General features: G+C 36.5%; 1 protein-coding gene across 1 annotated transcript in view; it reads right to left on the bottom strand.

The window, feature by feature from the left end:
- Positions 1-15,408, bottom strand: part of kcnh1b (potassium voltage-gated channel, subfamily H (eag-related), member 1b) — a 112,446-nt gene extending 97,038 nt beyond the window's left edge. Inside the window, exons 1-6 of the mRNA XM_016256774.1 lie at positions 15,336-15,408; positions 13,353-13,476; positions 13,010-13,116; positions 12,798-12,926; positions 12,345-12,463; positions 9,037-9,429 (exon numbers count right to left, since the gene is read on the bottom strand). Coding sequence (XP_016112260.1) covers positions 9,037-9,429; positions 12,345-12,463; positions 12,798-12,926; positions 13,010-13,116; positions 13,353-13,476; positions 15,336-15,408 — 945 coding nt within the window. The remainder of the gene's footprint in view (positions 1-9,036; positions 9,430-12,344; positions 12,464-12,797; positions 12,927-13,009; positions 13,117-13,352; positions 13,477-15,335) is intronic.
- Positions 15,409-15,671: the final 263 nt, after the last annotated feature.

Below are 15,671 nucleotides of genomic sequence, written 5' to 3'. Positions count from 1 at the left end.
TAAGTAAACAGAATTTACAGCATAACTTTTTTGTAATTACAGTGTACCTATTCAGTACCTCCATGTAGTTATAAGGGAACAATATGTGAAGTTTGGGGAATAAAGGAGTAATAATCTGTAAGATTACAAATTATTTCTACTGTAAGTATTTTGAAACTAAGTGATACCTATTCTAATATTATGTGGTATGTATGACCTAACAACAATCTTATATTTGCAACCGAAAACATTCACTGTGTAGTTTTATAGCCTACACATATAAAACACGTTGGTAATTGTTTCAATTCAAACGCTCGGATGAGACTGTTGGGTTAGGAAACTGGCTTGATTTGACCCAATTTGGGTTGATATCAGTAATAAGTAACCCGACGTTGCTGGGTTATGAATGTGGAGGACGTGAATGAGAGCATGCAGCAAGTCACGTGAGTTCAAACGTGAACGGGTCTGTGTCATATTTGCCAAGTCTTATACATGACTTTGGGCTTCTTTTTTTGTAAAGTTGCGTGAAAAAAATCCCAGGTCACGGGTTGCGGTTTTTGGGCTTATTTTAAAAAATATGGTTGCTTGTTATGGAAATCTGACAAGCAACTTCGTTTCTTTATTTATGTTCACCGTATTCTCCAATGCATTAAATGACACTCTGTCTTCTCGCAGTTAATAGCCAACCATTGCAATAATATAAGTGCTGCAGTGTAATTTGCCAAATATTCCGCCCCCTCATTGGAGAAAATCACGTTCAAAAAAGAAGACGCGTGCCGTGATGCTGTAATCCAAGCGAAGGCAGAAGTAGACGTAGAGGAGTGGGATGACTTTCTTTTAGCCTATTTTTTTATTTTTACAATGTTTTTGTAATGTATTAATTATCACGGGCTGTAATAAAAAACAAGTAGTCCTGTAGCCTACTAATACTAAGAGCAAATATGGTTCGAATAGCCTATATTTTAGAAGGCTATAAATATGTGGCTACGTTACAGCTCCCCTTTGAAGCTCTTGTGTTTTTCTCCTTTTCCATCTCTCCAATCCTATTCTGCACACAGGTGATTGGAGATGAATTTTGGTTCCATTGTTGTTGCAGTTTGCTGATTTTTGTCAAATAGCTTGTTTTTGCTTTTCAGATAAAAGAGTGGTTTCAGTTTAATATGTTGCTCCTGACCTGAATCCTATTGAGATGCTGTGGCATGACCTTAAAAAGACGGTTCATGCTCGAAAACCCTCCAATGTGGCTGAATTACAACAATACTGCGTAGATGAGTGGACCAAAATTCCTCCACAGCTCTGTAACAGACTAATTGCAAGTTATGGCAAACACTTGATTGCAGTTGTTGCTGCTAAGAGTGGCCCAACCAGTTATTAGGTTTAGGGGGCAAACACTTTTTCACACAGGGCCATATAGTTTTGGATTTTGTTTTCCCTTAATAATAAAAACCTTCATTTAAAAACTGCTTGTTGTGTTCTCTTGTGTTATATTTGACTAATATTTAAATTTGTTTGATGATCTGAAACATTAAAGTGTGACAAACATGCAAAAAAATAAAAAACCAGGAAGGGGGCCAACACATTTTCACACCACTGTAATTGATGATAAATCATTTTTAAAAATTGGGCTTGTTTTGGGCTTGTTTTTGAAGCAGCGGTTGCTTATTTGTCTTGCGAGAGTTGGCAACAGTGGTCTGTGTGCGACAAAATCCATGACTGCGGTGCTTAAGATGGGGACATGTGGAAAATAGGAGAAAACTAATCGAAGTGCAGACGAGGGACAACTTTGAAACTGTCTGGTGTGTGTTCCTTTAAAACTGCAGCAGTGAATGTGGTGAGCACGAACTGGAAATAGCTAGAATGGTCATTTTTAAAAATTGGGCTTGTTTTGGGCTTGTTTTTGAAGCAGCGGTTGCTTATTTGTCTTGCGAGAGTTGGCAACAGTGGTCTGTGTGCGACAAAATCCATGACTGCGGTGCTTAAGATGGGGACATGTGGAAAATAGGAGAAAACTAATCGAAGTGCAGACGAGGGACAACTTTGAAACTGTCTGGTGTGTGTTCCTTTAAAACTGCAGCAGTGAATGTGGTGAGCACGAACTGGAAATAGCTAGAATGGTGCATGAGACGAGTCTATCTGTGTTTGTGGCGCTCATGACAGGAATATGTGTAGAAAATACAAGAAAACAAACCAAAATGAAGAGGAGAGAGATTTTTGAAACTGACTGGAATGTGTTCTTTTAAAACTGGAGGGTTTTGTCCGAGTATGTTCTCACAACATTGAGCAGCGACTGATGAGCGGTAAAACCGGTAACTGAACTAACGTTAGTCAAAACGGTGCTTGAGGACGTGAATCAAAACGGTAAATCAAAGACGTGGAATCCTGTCAGTTCGCTATAATACACAATTTAATCTTGACTTTCAGTGTTTATTACTGTGTGTTTATTGGCGTGACGGTTTGGCCATAATAGTTTAACTTCGTCAGCGGGTGAAAAACATGAACAAATTGAACAAAATCTATTTATTCTTAAACAAGCTTTTCAAAAGTATTTGGGGAACAAAGCACCACTTTAATTTACAGCCCGCAAATGTTGTATTTATCCTGTAACTAGAAAGAATCAGAATCAGAAAGAGCTTTATTGCCAAGTATGTTTGCACATACAAGGAATTTGTTATAGTATCACAAGCTTCCAGTACACCGAGACAGCAACACACAGATAATAAAAATGAGATGTGAATAAAATAGACCTGCATAAATATAAACCACAAAAAAAGAATAAATTGTATGTACAGGTGTGCTATAGATGGAATAGGAATAGAATAAAATCAAATAAGTTCTAGGGATGTACTAGGGTTTAGGGTGATAAATAAGTATAAGGTTATTGCACATACTGTACTTTAATTGCACAATGGGAGAACATTAACTGTTCATGAGGTAAACAAAGCACCACTTTAATTTACAGCCCGCAGATGTTGTATTTACCCTGTAACTACATGGAACAAGGGAGGAACAAGTTGGACAAACACAGAACAAGTGTATATTTGCACAGTAATTACAGAGAAAAATATTGCACTAGTTTTAATTTAATTGTTCGATGGCCAAATTAAACCCTCTACATTTGTTTTTTTGCTATAAAAACACCACAGTATACATCCACTGAAATACAAATGTTGTATCATGCATTTTTTCTGCGAACAGCTGGAAAGAGGTAAGCTTGTTTTAAGCTACATTGAACCTTGATCATGCAAAGTTATTTGGTGATAGTGGTGTTGAGATGTTGCTGGTGTGAAGTTGCTGAGATCGATGAATAAGCTTTCATAAGGTAAGTAGACTCGTGAATTATAAATCATAGCAGAAACTCATTAACTCATTTCACTAGATGTCCAGTTTTGTTGTTCAATAATCTCCATCATGTCCATCCTTTAATAATATAATGTGTACCCCATGGTTAAAAAATACCTATAAGCCTATAATAAAATACCAATATAAAATTATAAAAAGTATATATCTTATTTCTAAATCATTCCCAAACATAAGATTGTCGTTTAGGCCATACATACCACGTAATATTAGAATAAGCACCTCTTAGTTTCAAAATACTTACAGTATAAATTATTTGTAATTTTACAGGTGATTTATTCCCAACACTTGTTTTTTTTTTTTTTGACGTGACATGTGGCCAAGTATGGTGACCCATACTAGGAGTTAGTGCTCAGCATTTAACCCATCCAAAGTGCGTGCGCACGCACGCACGCACGCACGCACGCACGCACGCACGCACACACACACACACACACACACACACCTGGAGCAGTGGGCAGCCATTTATGCTGCGGCGCCCAGGGAGCAGTTGGGGGTTCAGTGCCTTGCTCAAGGGCACCTCTGTCATGGTATTGAAGGTGAGAGAGAGTGCGCTGTACATTCACTCCCCCCACCTACAATCCCTGCCGGTACGAGACTACAATCCCTACCTACAATCCCTTGGGTTACGAGTCCGACTCTCTAACCATTAGGCCACGACTTCCCCTTTTTACTACCAGTTCCTGCTCTTAGTGTGTTTGATACATCTGTGCACTTTATTTTAAAGAAAAAAAATTGTCTTTGTAATATTCAAATCAACTCTGCTCAGAGAACATTTGGTACCACTCTTACATAGTGTTAGTTAAAGTAACACTGAAGCAGAGTTAAAGTTAATGAGATAATTAAGTGACTAATTAAGTGATGATTGAGCATTAGTGGTGAACCCCTGTTGTTAACAAGCAAAATCACTGAAGAAAAGAGAAACACAAGAACTACAACTGACTTCAGCCACAGCCTTAGGCCTGGGTCACACTAGACAATTTTCAAATCTTAACCAATTTTAAAACCATGGGAAACCACGGACACGAAGACAGTTTCAACCCATTTTTAGCCTTGTAATCCTCTAAACGCACACACTAGATGATTCGACCAGACTGCAAGAGAACACACTTGTTGATTGTAGGAATGATTTCACAGTAGCACAAGATATCACGGAGACTCGCAAGATCAAACGTGACAAGAGAAGAAAAACACATGGAGGACAATCAGCATTGTCAGCTGCCTGTCCTGGCACACGATCTGTTGTACAGTGAAAAACAGAGGATTGTTTGGACAAAAATCGTTTGCGACAAGCCTCAAATAAGGGCACCCCCTTCCGATTATTCAAGGGTCCAAATCTGGCTTAAAATCATCAAGTATGTGGCCAGCATTAGATGAAATCTTAAATCTCTCGAGATCTCAGCAGAGGACGATTAAACAATTCCACAAAAAGCATTACCAGCTTCATGCATTACTAACCAGACTGACTTTATTTCTGTCATATATCTATGGAGGCTCTTATTGAGAATTTTAAGATACTGATGTTTCATTTCAGTTATTTTATTTCAGTTGATTTCAGTCAGTTTTAGTTCTTGTTTTTCTCTTTTCTTCAATGATTCTGCTTGTTAACAGCAGGGGTTCACCACTAATGCTCAATCAGCACTGCGTAGAGTGGGACCAAACATACTTTGAGCAGAAGTGATTTAAAGGGGTCATATGATGCGATTTCAAGTTTTCCTTTCTCTTTGGAGTGTTACAAGCTGATTGTGCATAGATAAGATCCCTGAAGTTGCAAAGACTAAAGTCTCAAAACCAAAGAGATATTCTTCATCAAAATTAAGACTGCCACGCCCCCCTAAAACGGCTCGTTCAAACACGCCCCCACATATCACCTCACTATGTGGAAATATTTGCATAATGTGCACGCAAAGAAAGAAGGCGTGGTTTCAGTAACCACAGTTAGTGTTGAAGCAGCCATGTCAGGGAGATGCTGTGTGTTTCTAGGCGAAAGCAAAAGCACTTTATTTGGCCTTCCGAAAGTAGATGCATTTAGGAATCTTTAAGATTACTTACAACAGAACAGCAATGCATTTTATGACACATCACAAACACATACCAGCTTCATCACTGTGTCTGTCACGCGACTCTGTTCCCCTTTCGGGCTCTGTCTTTACATTAATTTTGAAAGACGAAACTCGCGATTATGGTAAGGGGCATTACATTTCTGACGAGTGCTTGCGGTGTTCGGCCAATCACAATGCACTTGGTCAGCTGGCCAATCAGAGCAGACTGCGCTTGTCGGAAGGAGGGACGTTGTAGAAAATAAAGCGTTTGAGAGAGGCGGGGCATAGAGGACCTACAATAATGTAAAGTATTTGAAAAATAATGTGTTTTTTGAACATTAAAGCATGCCAACATATTCTGTTACACCAAATACACAAAATAATGATCTTTAAAAAAGCATCATATGACCCCTTTAACTCTGGGGATTTTGCTGTGTAGAATGTCTGTTGGTGGAGCGTCAAAATAAAGTGTTAGCAGATATTAAGCTGACAGTCTGCTAATACTCTAATGACTGCTAGTTGCCATGTAGTTACAAAGTTACTTCTAGTTAGTAAAATATCTAAAGTGGACTATCAATATTAAGTGTAACTAGTTTTTTTTTATAAATCTTGTTAATGCTTCATGCAATTAGCCTATAGCTAATTTGAATATATTATGTGTTACCAGAGGCCCCAAACACTTTCCTCATCTGTCATTGGCCAAACAAGTTGGCCCACCCTAAACTCACACCACTGGATTAGCCAATGATGGTACAGTATATCTGGCCCAAAAATTTAATAGCTTTCATTTTCACAACTAACTCAAAAAATCAAGTACCACATTTATTTAAATGTGAAAGTTTGAAGAAGAATGACTGTAAAAGTATTAAGCAGTAAAAGTATTTTCTTGTAAAATGTACTATAATAATATTATCATATGTTTTAAGAAAAAAAAACTTTTGAAGCATGCATGGTGTGTTGATCAACGTTTCAGCTAAATATCTACAGCGGATCTAAATATTCATAATTAATTATAACTAGTTATGATTAATTATTCATATATCCTCATGAGCTGATTCGTTACATATGTGAAAAAAAAATCTATTAAATCTGTTCTTATAAAGCGACGTGTCTCTTCAGAGGACTTATATTAAACTGCTCTTTTTATGGATTACTTTTACAATGTCTTGTACTTTTTGAAGCTTGGAAATTTTGGTTACATGGACTAATTGGATTGACACAAATGATGAGAGATTATTAAATATATCTTCATTTGTGTTCTGAAGATGATTCCTGTAACAAAATGTGCATCCTCTCCATAACTGGCTGCAAGCTTATGTTCAGTTATGGTTCTATTGTCATGTGAAAAAAAAAAAAAAATTATATATATATATATATATATATATTTCATTTTCCAATACAGTTTCAGATTTAAAAAAAATACAAACAAGTCCACCCTTTTTTCTCACTGAGTATTTAGTTTCACCCAAGAATACTTCTGATAAGTAAAATAAGTAGCAAAGATCTGTATTAAAGCTGCTAGTTTGATATTTAATACCTAAAATCCAACCTGTCACCCACTGTGCCTTCTAAAAAGCTTTACTTATTTATAGACTAGTAGACTATTCCACTATTTAAAACGCAATGTTTGGGGCACTGAGACGTTTTACAATATACAGCTGTCAGTGCAAGAGTGTCCTGTTCCAACATCCTGGTGTCTTTAAAGTGCTGTTTGTACAGAGTGAACACAACAAGATTATGAGAGTCTGTTTCCTTTTCCAGTATTCAGAGAATGTAAATTTCCATAGTTCGATTCCAACATTAATTATTCATCTACGTGGCTCCTACATTTGGCATATTTCCACTACAGTCTTACAGGAAACACACCCCATTTGGCAAAAAAAAAAAAAAAAAATTTTGTGGCCAAAATATATTTAAAATGAAATTTGTTTTTGAAATAGGAAATATATTTAGTTTCAATCTTCATATACAAAAATATATTTCTAAATGTATTTCTGGGGCAAGAAAATGCATTTTCTTGGACTGAAATATATAGAGGTCAAAATATATTTTTAAATGTATTTAAAAATACAGTACAGTATATTTAAAATATATTTTCGAAATTAAACAAAAAATGTTGAAAATATATTGGTAGAAAATATATTTACATAAATTTTTTGCCATTTTTGTATATTTTTTATAATATATTTAAAAATAATATATTGTAAAGGTGTAAAGCCTGTGTCTCCTGTGGCAGTTTCTTTCTGCGGTAAACCACAGCAATTTAAAGAATCTATGCATGATGTTGCAATATTACTCACAGAAAATCACTGCCAGCTTCATTCACAGATGTCCCGAGGGAAATACCTGGCATGCTAGGAGAAATCAATCCTGAAAACGTCGCTTCAGTGAGGCAAAGCCATCAAGACTGACTGTGAGGTGATAATGCAATTTCAGCAGAAAGATTGAGACTGACACAGCTTGCAAACACCACTTCAAAATTCCTGTTTTTTTTTTAAGCACAGCTGCCTTGCTAAACTTTACACTCTCAGAGGAAAGCCTTTAGGGGTACAACAGCTTGTTACTGGGGGAATAGCTTCAGTGAGTCTTTGTATCCCATTTACCCCTAAAAGGTTCATATTAGTGACTTGCTACTCCGGATACTAATATGTCAAGTCAAACAGAATGTCATACAGAATGTCAAACGTATATGTCTCTAATGCCTTAGTGCTTTACAATAGAGCCAGTTATGACATTATGATATATAACAATGATGTGAGTGATCCTGATTTAGATCTAGTAAACATTGTATATAATTGTAGTATAAGTTGCATTCAGCAGTGTTTAGTACAAGCTATGGGTGAAATGGATGACTTGTCAGACTTCCAAAAAGAGCAAACAGCTTTTAAGCATGGCAAGACTTCATTAGAGAAGAAGAATAGTGGCCAAAAACCTAAAGTCAGTGACATAGAAACACTAAGGACTGTTTAAATGTTGGTGGGCTGAGGTATAACCAAAAGTAGGCTAATCGGTGCTCAAAAAGTGTTGATGAAAATATGATTGATTCTCAAAAAAGTCTAAAAATGACATGCCTGAGCGTTCAAAACTAGGCATTTAGATAGTGGTAATTATTGTTTTAAGTGGGAGTTAACAATTCTCCAAAAGCATCAGTGACGATACAATAATTTGTCTTAATTAAAAAATAGCCAGCTATCAAAAGGTTGAACATTTTTCAAATTTAAACAACATTGTTAAGAAATACAGGATACAGTTTTCGTTTCAGTTTTTAACATCAATGGTTAACGTCTCTGATTTCAGGTAGAATGCTATATTGTGATGCCGTTCCTTACTGTAGTCGAAAATGTTGGTAAAGGTTTTGGTCAAAAATAGTGTATATCATGGTAAAGATTTTGGTCGTATCGCACAACAAATACTGTCAAGTCAACAACAACAAAAAACTTTCAAATTGGTGAACTTCACACTTTTTTTATCTGAGCTGAAGCAGCTCTGAACTAATTGACTTGAGCTAAATATAATGACACTATTGTCTTTTAGAGCTGCAAAATTTACCTTTTAGGGGTAGATTTAAAGGTATTAACCCATTGACAAGCTGGGTACATTTTTGGCTAATTTCTTTTGACAGTGTTCAAACAGTGGAGAATTCCCAAAGAACACTCACCTCGTCAACGTTTTCAAAGGCGTTAATTACATCATAAGGAAGACAGGAGAGGAGGTCAATGACGAACCAGGTCTTCACGTAGTTCATCCGGATGAGCTTTGGGTCTGAAATCACCTCCCCAGCAGGTCCAACAAAGGTGGTGTGGAAGTTGAGCACAATGTCTACCAGGAAAATCACATCCACAATACTGTCCACTACCAGCCAGGTGACGTTGTTTTGCTTGGTCTTGAAGGACACGTTGTAGGGGACCATGATGGCCGTGTAGAAAGTGAGGATGAGAATCACCCAGTCCCAGGTAGTTTTGAAGGTGCAGTAGTGCAGGATGATGTGAGGAGGTGTTTTCGGAGCCTCTTGTTTGTACTGCGGGAGGATGTCACAGCCTAGCTGCAATACCTTATGGGTAATAAGAAGAAGACAGAGGAGAACTGTCTGAACAGAAGTTCTGAACATTATGGAGACAGCAGGAGAGCATTTCGTCTTTCAACAATTTGCATCCTGATGTATTTGAACACAAATTTCTACACTTCCACAGAGAGAGAGACTGTCAGAAACCATGAGTAAATTGGACATGACAATTTCCACACATTTGTGACAATGACAGCATGCACTGTAAAAAAAAAAATTGCCAAGATTAAAGAGTATTATTTTAAAATAAATTACAATATATGCTGGGTAATTTTCTTACAAATGACTGTGAATGAACAGCAGAATGATGCTAACATCAGTTATGTACTGCTCTTGATTTACTGTGAATTTCACATTATAAAGTTGTCTTTAACTGCATCTGTGAGAAATTTAGTTGTTTACTACTGTACTTGTTATGAAGTCACCATAATAGTGATTGGTGATCTCATTAGTTTGGGCTCTTTGACCTTTATATTCATATTCAAATTTCTTCTCTAGTCATGTCAGAAGTGTGACAAATGAAAACATTTGTTAACATTATGACAAGCTAGAATATGAAATAAGTTAATTGTCTGACTTTAAGATAGTTAAATTACTCTTAGCATAAACATGATTTTATTTTAGTAATATTTGAGCATGAAGATTAATCAATAACTTATTTCATATTCATAGCTGTTTGTGGATGCTGAGAAACTGACATAATCGGAGATGTGACATCACCAATACTCGACACACAAAACACAACAATAATAACACTCAACAAATAAAAACGACACTTACAGCATAAACCGACATTACAGAATAAACCAACAACACAAACTGCTAAAAGTGAACCAAAAACAAGTTCAGTAGCACAAATAAAACCAACAAGAATTAAAAAACTACAGCATGATTTATTGATGTTGCATTGCATGCTGGGAACCTTCAGAGTACATCTGCACTGTAGAAACACAGCATGATGCTTACAATAAATTTCTGAGAGTGCAGTTAGATGCAAGAGAAGTGCCACTGTGAAATTACTGTGAAAGTAATGCAATTATTAACCTGGAATATACTGTAATTTCACACTAAAAATTTTAACAGTGCAGCTATGAGCATTTATATGTCCCAGGGGTTGATTTTTATTAAAACTAACAGGTATGAAGGACACATTACAGCTTTTACTATGACTTCATCATTATTTTTGCTACTTTTCAATCTTTTGTGTATATAATGTGTTCAATCCTTGTCCCAAATTAAGGCTTTCTTAAAATCTAATAAAAACATAAAACTGAAGAAGATGAAGAATGAGACTTATGACTTATGCATACTCAGAATGTGAGTATGCACAAGAAGATAATTTTGAGAACACAGATACAGTTGGCAATGAGAATAATCTTGTAATCGCCACACCTAACTTAAGTGTTCAACACACTGAAAAAAAACGAAACAAGAAACTGAGTGGGGAATTCACTAATGCTGTGTCTCATTCCAATCCTTAGTTCCCTATGCCGCAAATCAGCACTCTTGAACACTGGGACATTGATGACTCAACAACTCATTAAAACTGATATTAACATTGCTGTAAAACATGATTACCAATATCGTTCTGTTCATTTTCTATTGGGCATTCATCTTGCTAGGTCATGGAGGTTACAGCAGACTAACATGATCTGGTGTACTTTACTGGGATATCTTATGAAGATAAATAGCACGGAAACAGAACAAAGATAACACTTCCCAGTGTGCATGTGTCGAGTGCCTGAACAAATGCATGCTATCAAATGAAGTATACTGTGAAAAGATGTGTTCAACTGTATGGATCCACTAAGCGTTTGCTTCAAAACTAGAGTATACTTGGTAACACTTTACTTGAAGGGGTGTGCATAAGACTGACATGGCACCTTCATAATCATGACATAACACATGTCATGAATATGAAGGAGGTTTTATGCATGTTTATGACAACTGTCATTGTGTCATTCGCTCAGTTATGTAATTTTTAATACAAATATGACATTATTTGACCTAATCCTACCCCTACCCTTACCCCTAACCATAGACCATAACAAAGACATCTCAAACAATGTCATCTTTGCATTAAAAATGACATAACTGAGTGAATGACACTTAATGACAGTTGTCATAAACATGCATAAAAAACCTTCATATTCATGACATGTGTCATGTCATGATTATGTAGGTGTCATGTCAGTCTTATGCACACCCCTTCAAGTAAAGTGTAACCGTATACTTTTAGTTTTGTGTTGAATTACTGCATGCAGAAGTGGTGCAGTGGTTTTGTGAATTCACCCCATATTCTAGTGTGCAGAGCCACTATCATTTGTCTTGTAGTATGCTGTAGGTAATAATAGTAGTATGCTAGGCAATACGGCATTATGCATACACGTAAACAACATGTAACAGTATGTCTTGTTACTCTGTAACTAAAGCACAACTGCTTCATAAGCATTCCTCATGCAAGTCACGATCAGTCCAGCAGCTACACAGAAGGATTCGTACCCTTGGGATAAAACCTACGATCTTGCCACATTCACTGCCACATACTGTAACTGAGCACTTGACTCGCTACAAACATAGGAGGCTGTATCTTCTTATCAAACCATTATGATGTTATCCGCTGTTTTCTCAGAATCAGAATGTGCTCAGAAAGGGTTTTGGAGCCAATGTAGAAACTAAGGGGGGACGTTCATGACGAGTGTGTTATGTGAACAACAGCCGCACATGTTGGAGATTTATCTCAGGACAGCAGAGGGGCTTTTGGGATTGCAGCACACACTCTTGGCCAAGAGTGCTCAGGTATAAATGGATAGAGTGCTCCTTTGATGAAAGTGCTTGAACAAATAGACACACATGTAGCCACACACACATTCACAGCAGCAATCACAAACATCTATATTTACCTCGGCCAGACGGGAGTGCTTGTGGACATTCTCGCCCTTGTGGACAGTCGGAGCCAGCTGCTGTAAAACACCACGGCTGCTGGTCAACGCTCGTGTCAGACGAGCAAACTTACCCCAGCCTTAATTAATAGAGAGAAATAAAGGTGAAATGTAAAGAGTGTTTATTAAATCAGCATTATATAATGGAGGTTTCTTTTGTAACATTTAGGTTCTATAAACTTTAGGTACTAATATGTACCTTTAAGGTACCAATATGGACTCTTTAGGTGTAAAGGTTTACCTTTTGAAAAGGTGCCACCCCTTTTTTTCTGAGAGTGTACATTCCAGCAGTGGAAACAACTTCCTGAATAAATCCACCAAACTCCCAGACACTCAGAGAACAACTTTCACTATTCTGATGCAATTAACATGGAATGAAACATCTGGGGTGACGTGAAATGTGTCAAATCAAACCTTTAGATGAGTCATCTTCAATAGGCTGCTTGAATGCAGTAATATCACTGAAGGTACAGAGGAAAAGGACAACTTTGTCCTGTTCGTTTCGGATGGGAGCAATTTTGATGAAGAACCACACTGGCATCCCTGCAATATCATAAATTTTTTAATCACTTGATAGATGTGATAAGCATGACCCTTTTTCAAATTATTGCAAATAGTCAGCTCACTGTTCTTCTTGTACATGAGTATTTCAAAGGAGTTCATCTCGTAGTTCTCAAAGGTCTGGTGGACTTTCTTGCAGGTTTCTTTGTCAGTGAGGTCCCCATACATGAAGCTGAGAGAAGGATAGAGAGGCATACATAACCAACAATCTCTATAACAATACTAACCCAAAAACTCAAGCTGTGAGCCATGTTGCCTTTTCATATGGGAGACACCAGCAAATCCCTGATTTAATAGCTTGAGGATGCAATGAGTCTGCTTTACATGGTTTAGGGGTCCTGATTTGTTCATTGACACTGATATAACATAGGTACAGTTTAATTATAAACAAGAAAAACAGGGATGAACCTGCATGTGCTGCTCTTCTGCATGACTTCAGCACGATGGTATCCAGACAGCTTGCAGAATCCATCATTGCTGTAGACAACAGGCCAATCCACAATTTGGGCATTCCCCAAAACAAAATTGGTGTCTGCCAGGAAGTAATGAAACATTTTTTTTTCATATTGTGATTAGAATATGTTGTTTCAGCAATAATAAAAGGTGTCTCAAGACTTAATTCTGATACAAGTAAGAAAAACTAACTACCATCATGACAGTCATGACCATTCTGATTGGCTGATGGCACCACAAGAAGTGCACAGTCACAAAACCTTCAGCTATCAATTATTCTGAGCTCTGATGACAGGTAGCAGAAAGGGATAAAGTATAAATCCTTACCGCTATATTATAATGACATACAGTATTTCCATCATTATCTTGTAGTTACAGCATTTACCAGCTGCTGAAGGGAAACCAGTCAAACAGTGAGTATTTCTGAGAGCTTCTGAGAAAGTATTTTCCAGAGGGTTTACTAAACCTACATTTTATTTGACTTGATTTTGAAAATGCGTCCATTCAATTTAGTTGTAATCCTGATTTTTTTAAATACTACATGTCCAGTGTGAACATTCCTTTTAAATATTTATAAAGCCTTTGACATTGGACAATTCATTAAAGAAGAAAATGTATGGTATGTAATAATTTGTCTATATGGCTGATAAAAACATTTTGGAACCACTTTCTTAGAATACCTATGATATCTGATTTTTTTTCCTTCTTTTTTAATAATTGTTTAGAGCACCTTAAAGCTCTGATTTTAACAACATTTCATAACCCTAAATTTGACGCCCGAACTGCGTCACCAAATACAGTGAAAAATGAAACAATCCAGAGCTATATGTTGTTGTTTACCAACAGACAGCCCATCATAAACAAACTAATTAAATATCCATGGGCTTTCTATAGCCACAATGTTTCATTTAGTGTTTAGTTTCAAGACATGAGGAAAAAATGAACAGCGACAGACAGTTTTTTTTTTATTTTTTTTTTTACTGGCATTATAAAGATATTATTGAAACCGATTCAACAATCAATTATGTTGCTAATTAGAATAATAATAGGGTTTAATAAGTAATAGGGTTTACAAGTGTACAGTGTGAAATCTACCAAGGACTGTATGAACAGTGTAAAGCAAGATCAAACAGGATTATTTTAACCCAGGGTATATTGCCCTATAATGTGATTTCACCAGCAGGCATGCTTATAGAAGTAGCTTATATTTTTACAGCATTATCAGTCTTTAGTGTAGAGCATAGATCTCTACAAGAAACTACAAGAAAACTGAACACATAAATGACATAATATGCAGAGAATGAATTAAGAGATAACAGAAATCACTTCTACTGATCTAGATCTAAAAACTACAGATGTTTAAGCAAACAATGATGAACAGAAGCAGAACTACATAGGGATGGATGGGACTGAATCACATTAAAACATCAGCTAGTATATACCTGTCTGTCTATGAGAATATGTCCAAACTGAAAAGTTGAAAGGAAAAAGTGAGTTACAGCAAGAACAAGCACCTTTTCAAAAAACTTGTTGAAAGGATTCTGACTTTTTCTTTATTCCGAAATTAATCAACCCTAAATCTTAAAACTGCATACAAATATATACGCCATATAAAATATAAAATTGGTACATATTTATAAAACGTAATATATATATATATATATATATATATATATATATATATATATATACACATACAGAAGCACAGTAGTCTTAATGAACAGATCATTTAATGCATGAAATGCCATATAAAAGATATGAAATAAATCATTGCAATACAACAGTATAAACTGATTTATGAAACCTAGAGAACTGAACGATTATAAATGTGATTATGATAAACTCCAAAAGCACAGCTAAAGCACGTGGAGTGAGCTGACAGTAATGTTGCAGAATAAATTATTACACCAGTAAGAAATTGTGAAAGGCTTTTCTCACCATTAGAGCGACGGACTATATTCTCCAGAAAAGTGTTCTGAGGGGCCACCAGTCCTCTGCGTCCCCCGGCCATCCCTACTCCTCATACGGTCTGAGATCTGTGTGAGGATGAGGCTGGCTCCTGTCTGAAAGCAGTCTACATGATTATGGACAGAGTATAGAGCCCGATTCAGGATATAAGCACAGGCTGCTTGTGCCACCCCCACACCCATCACTGAGTCTCAAAATCAGCGGTCAACGAAGACATCTGTTGGTGAGAGAGAGAGCTACAGAATACCAAGCAAAACCTAAATTTGGGTTATACAGTTTTCCTTTTGTAATGGTCCAAACACCTAG

Source organism: Sinocyclocheilus grahami, unplaced genomic scaffold (genome assembly GCF_001515645.1).
Source record: "Sinocyclocheilus grahami isolate Dianchi unplaced genomic scaffold, SAMN03320097.WGS_v1.1 scaffold1474.1, whole genome shotgun sequence".
Lineage (NCBI taxonomy): Eukaryota > Metazoa > Chordata > Actinopteri > Cypriniformes > Cyprinidae > Sinocyclocheilus > Sinocyclocheilus grahami.
The sequence above is the reverse complement of the archived record's forward strand: the minus strand, read 5'-3'. Positions and strand labels throughout refer to the sequence as shown.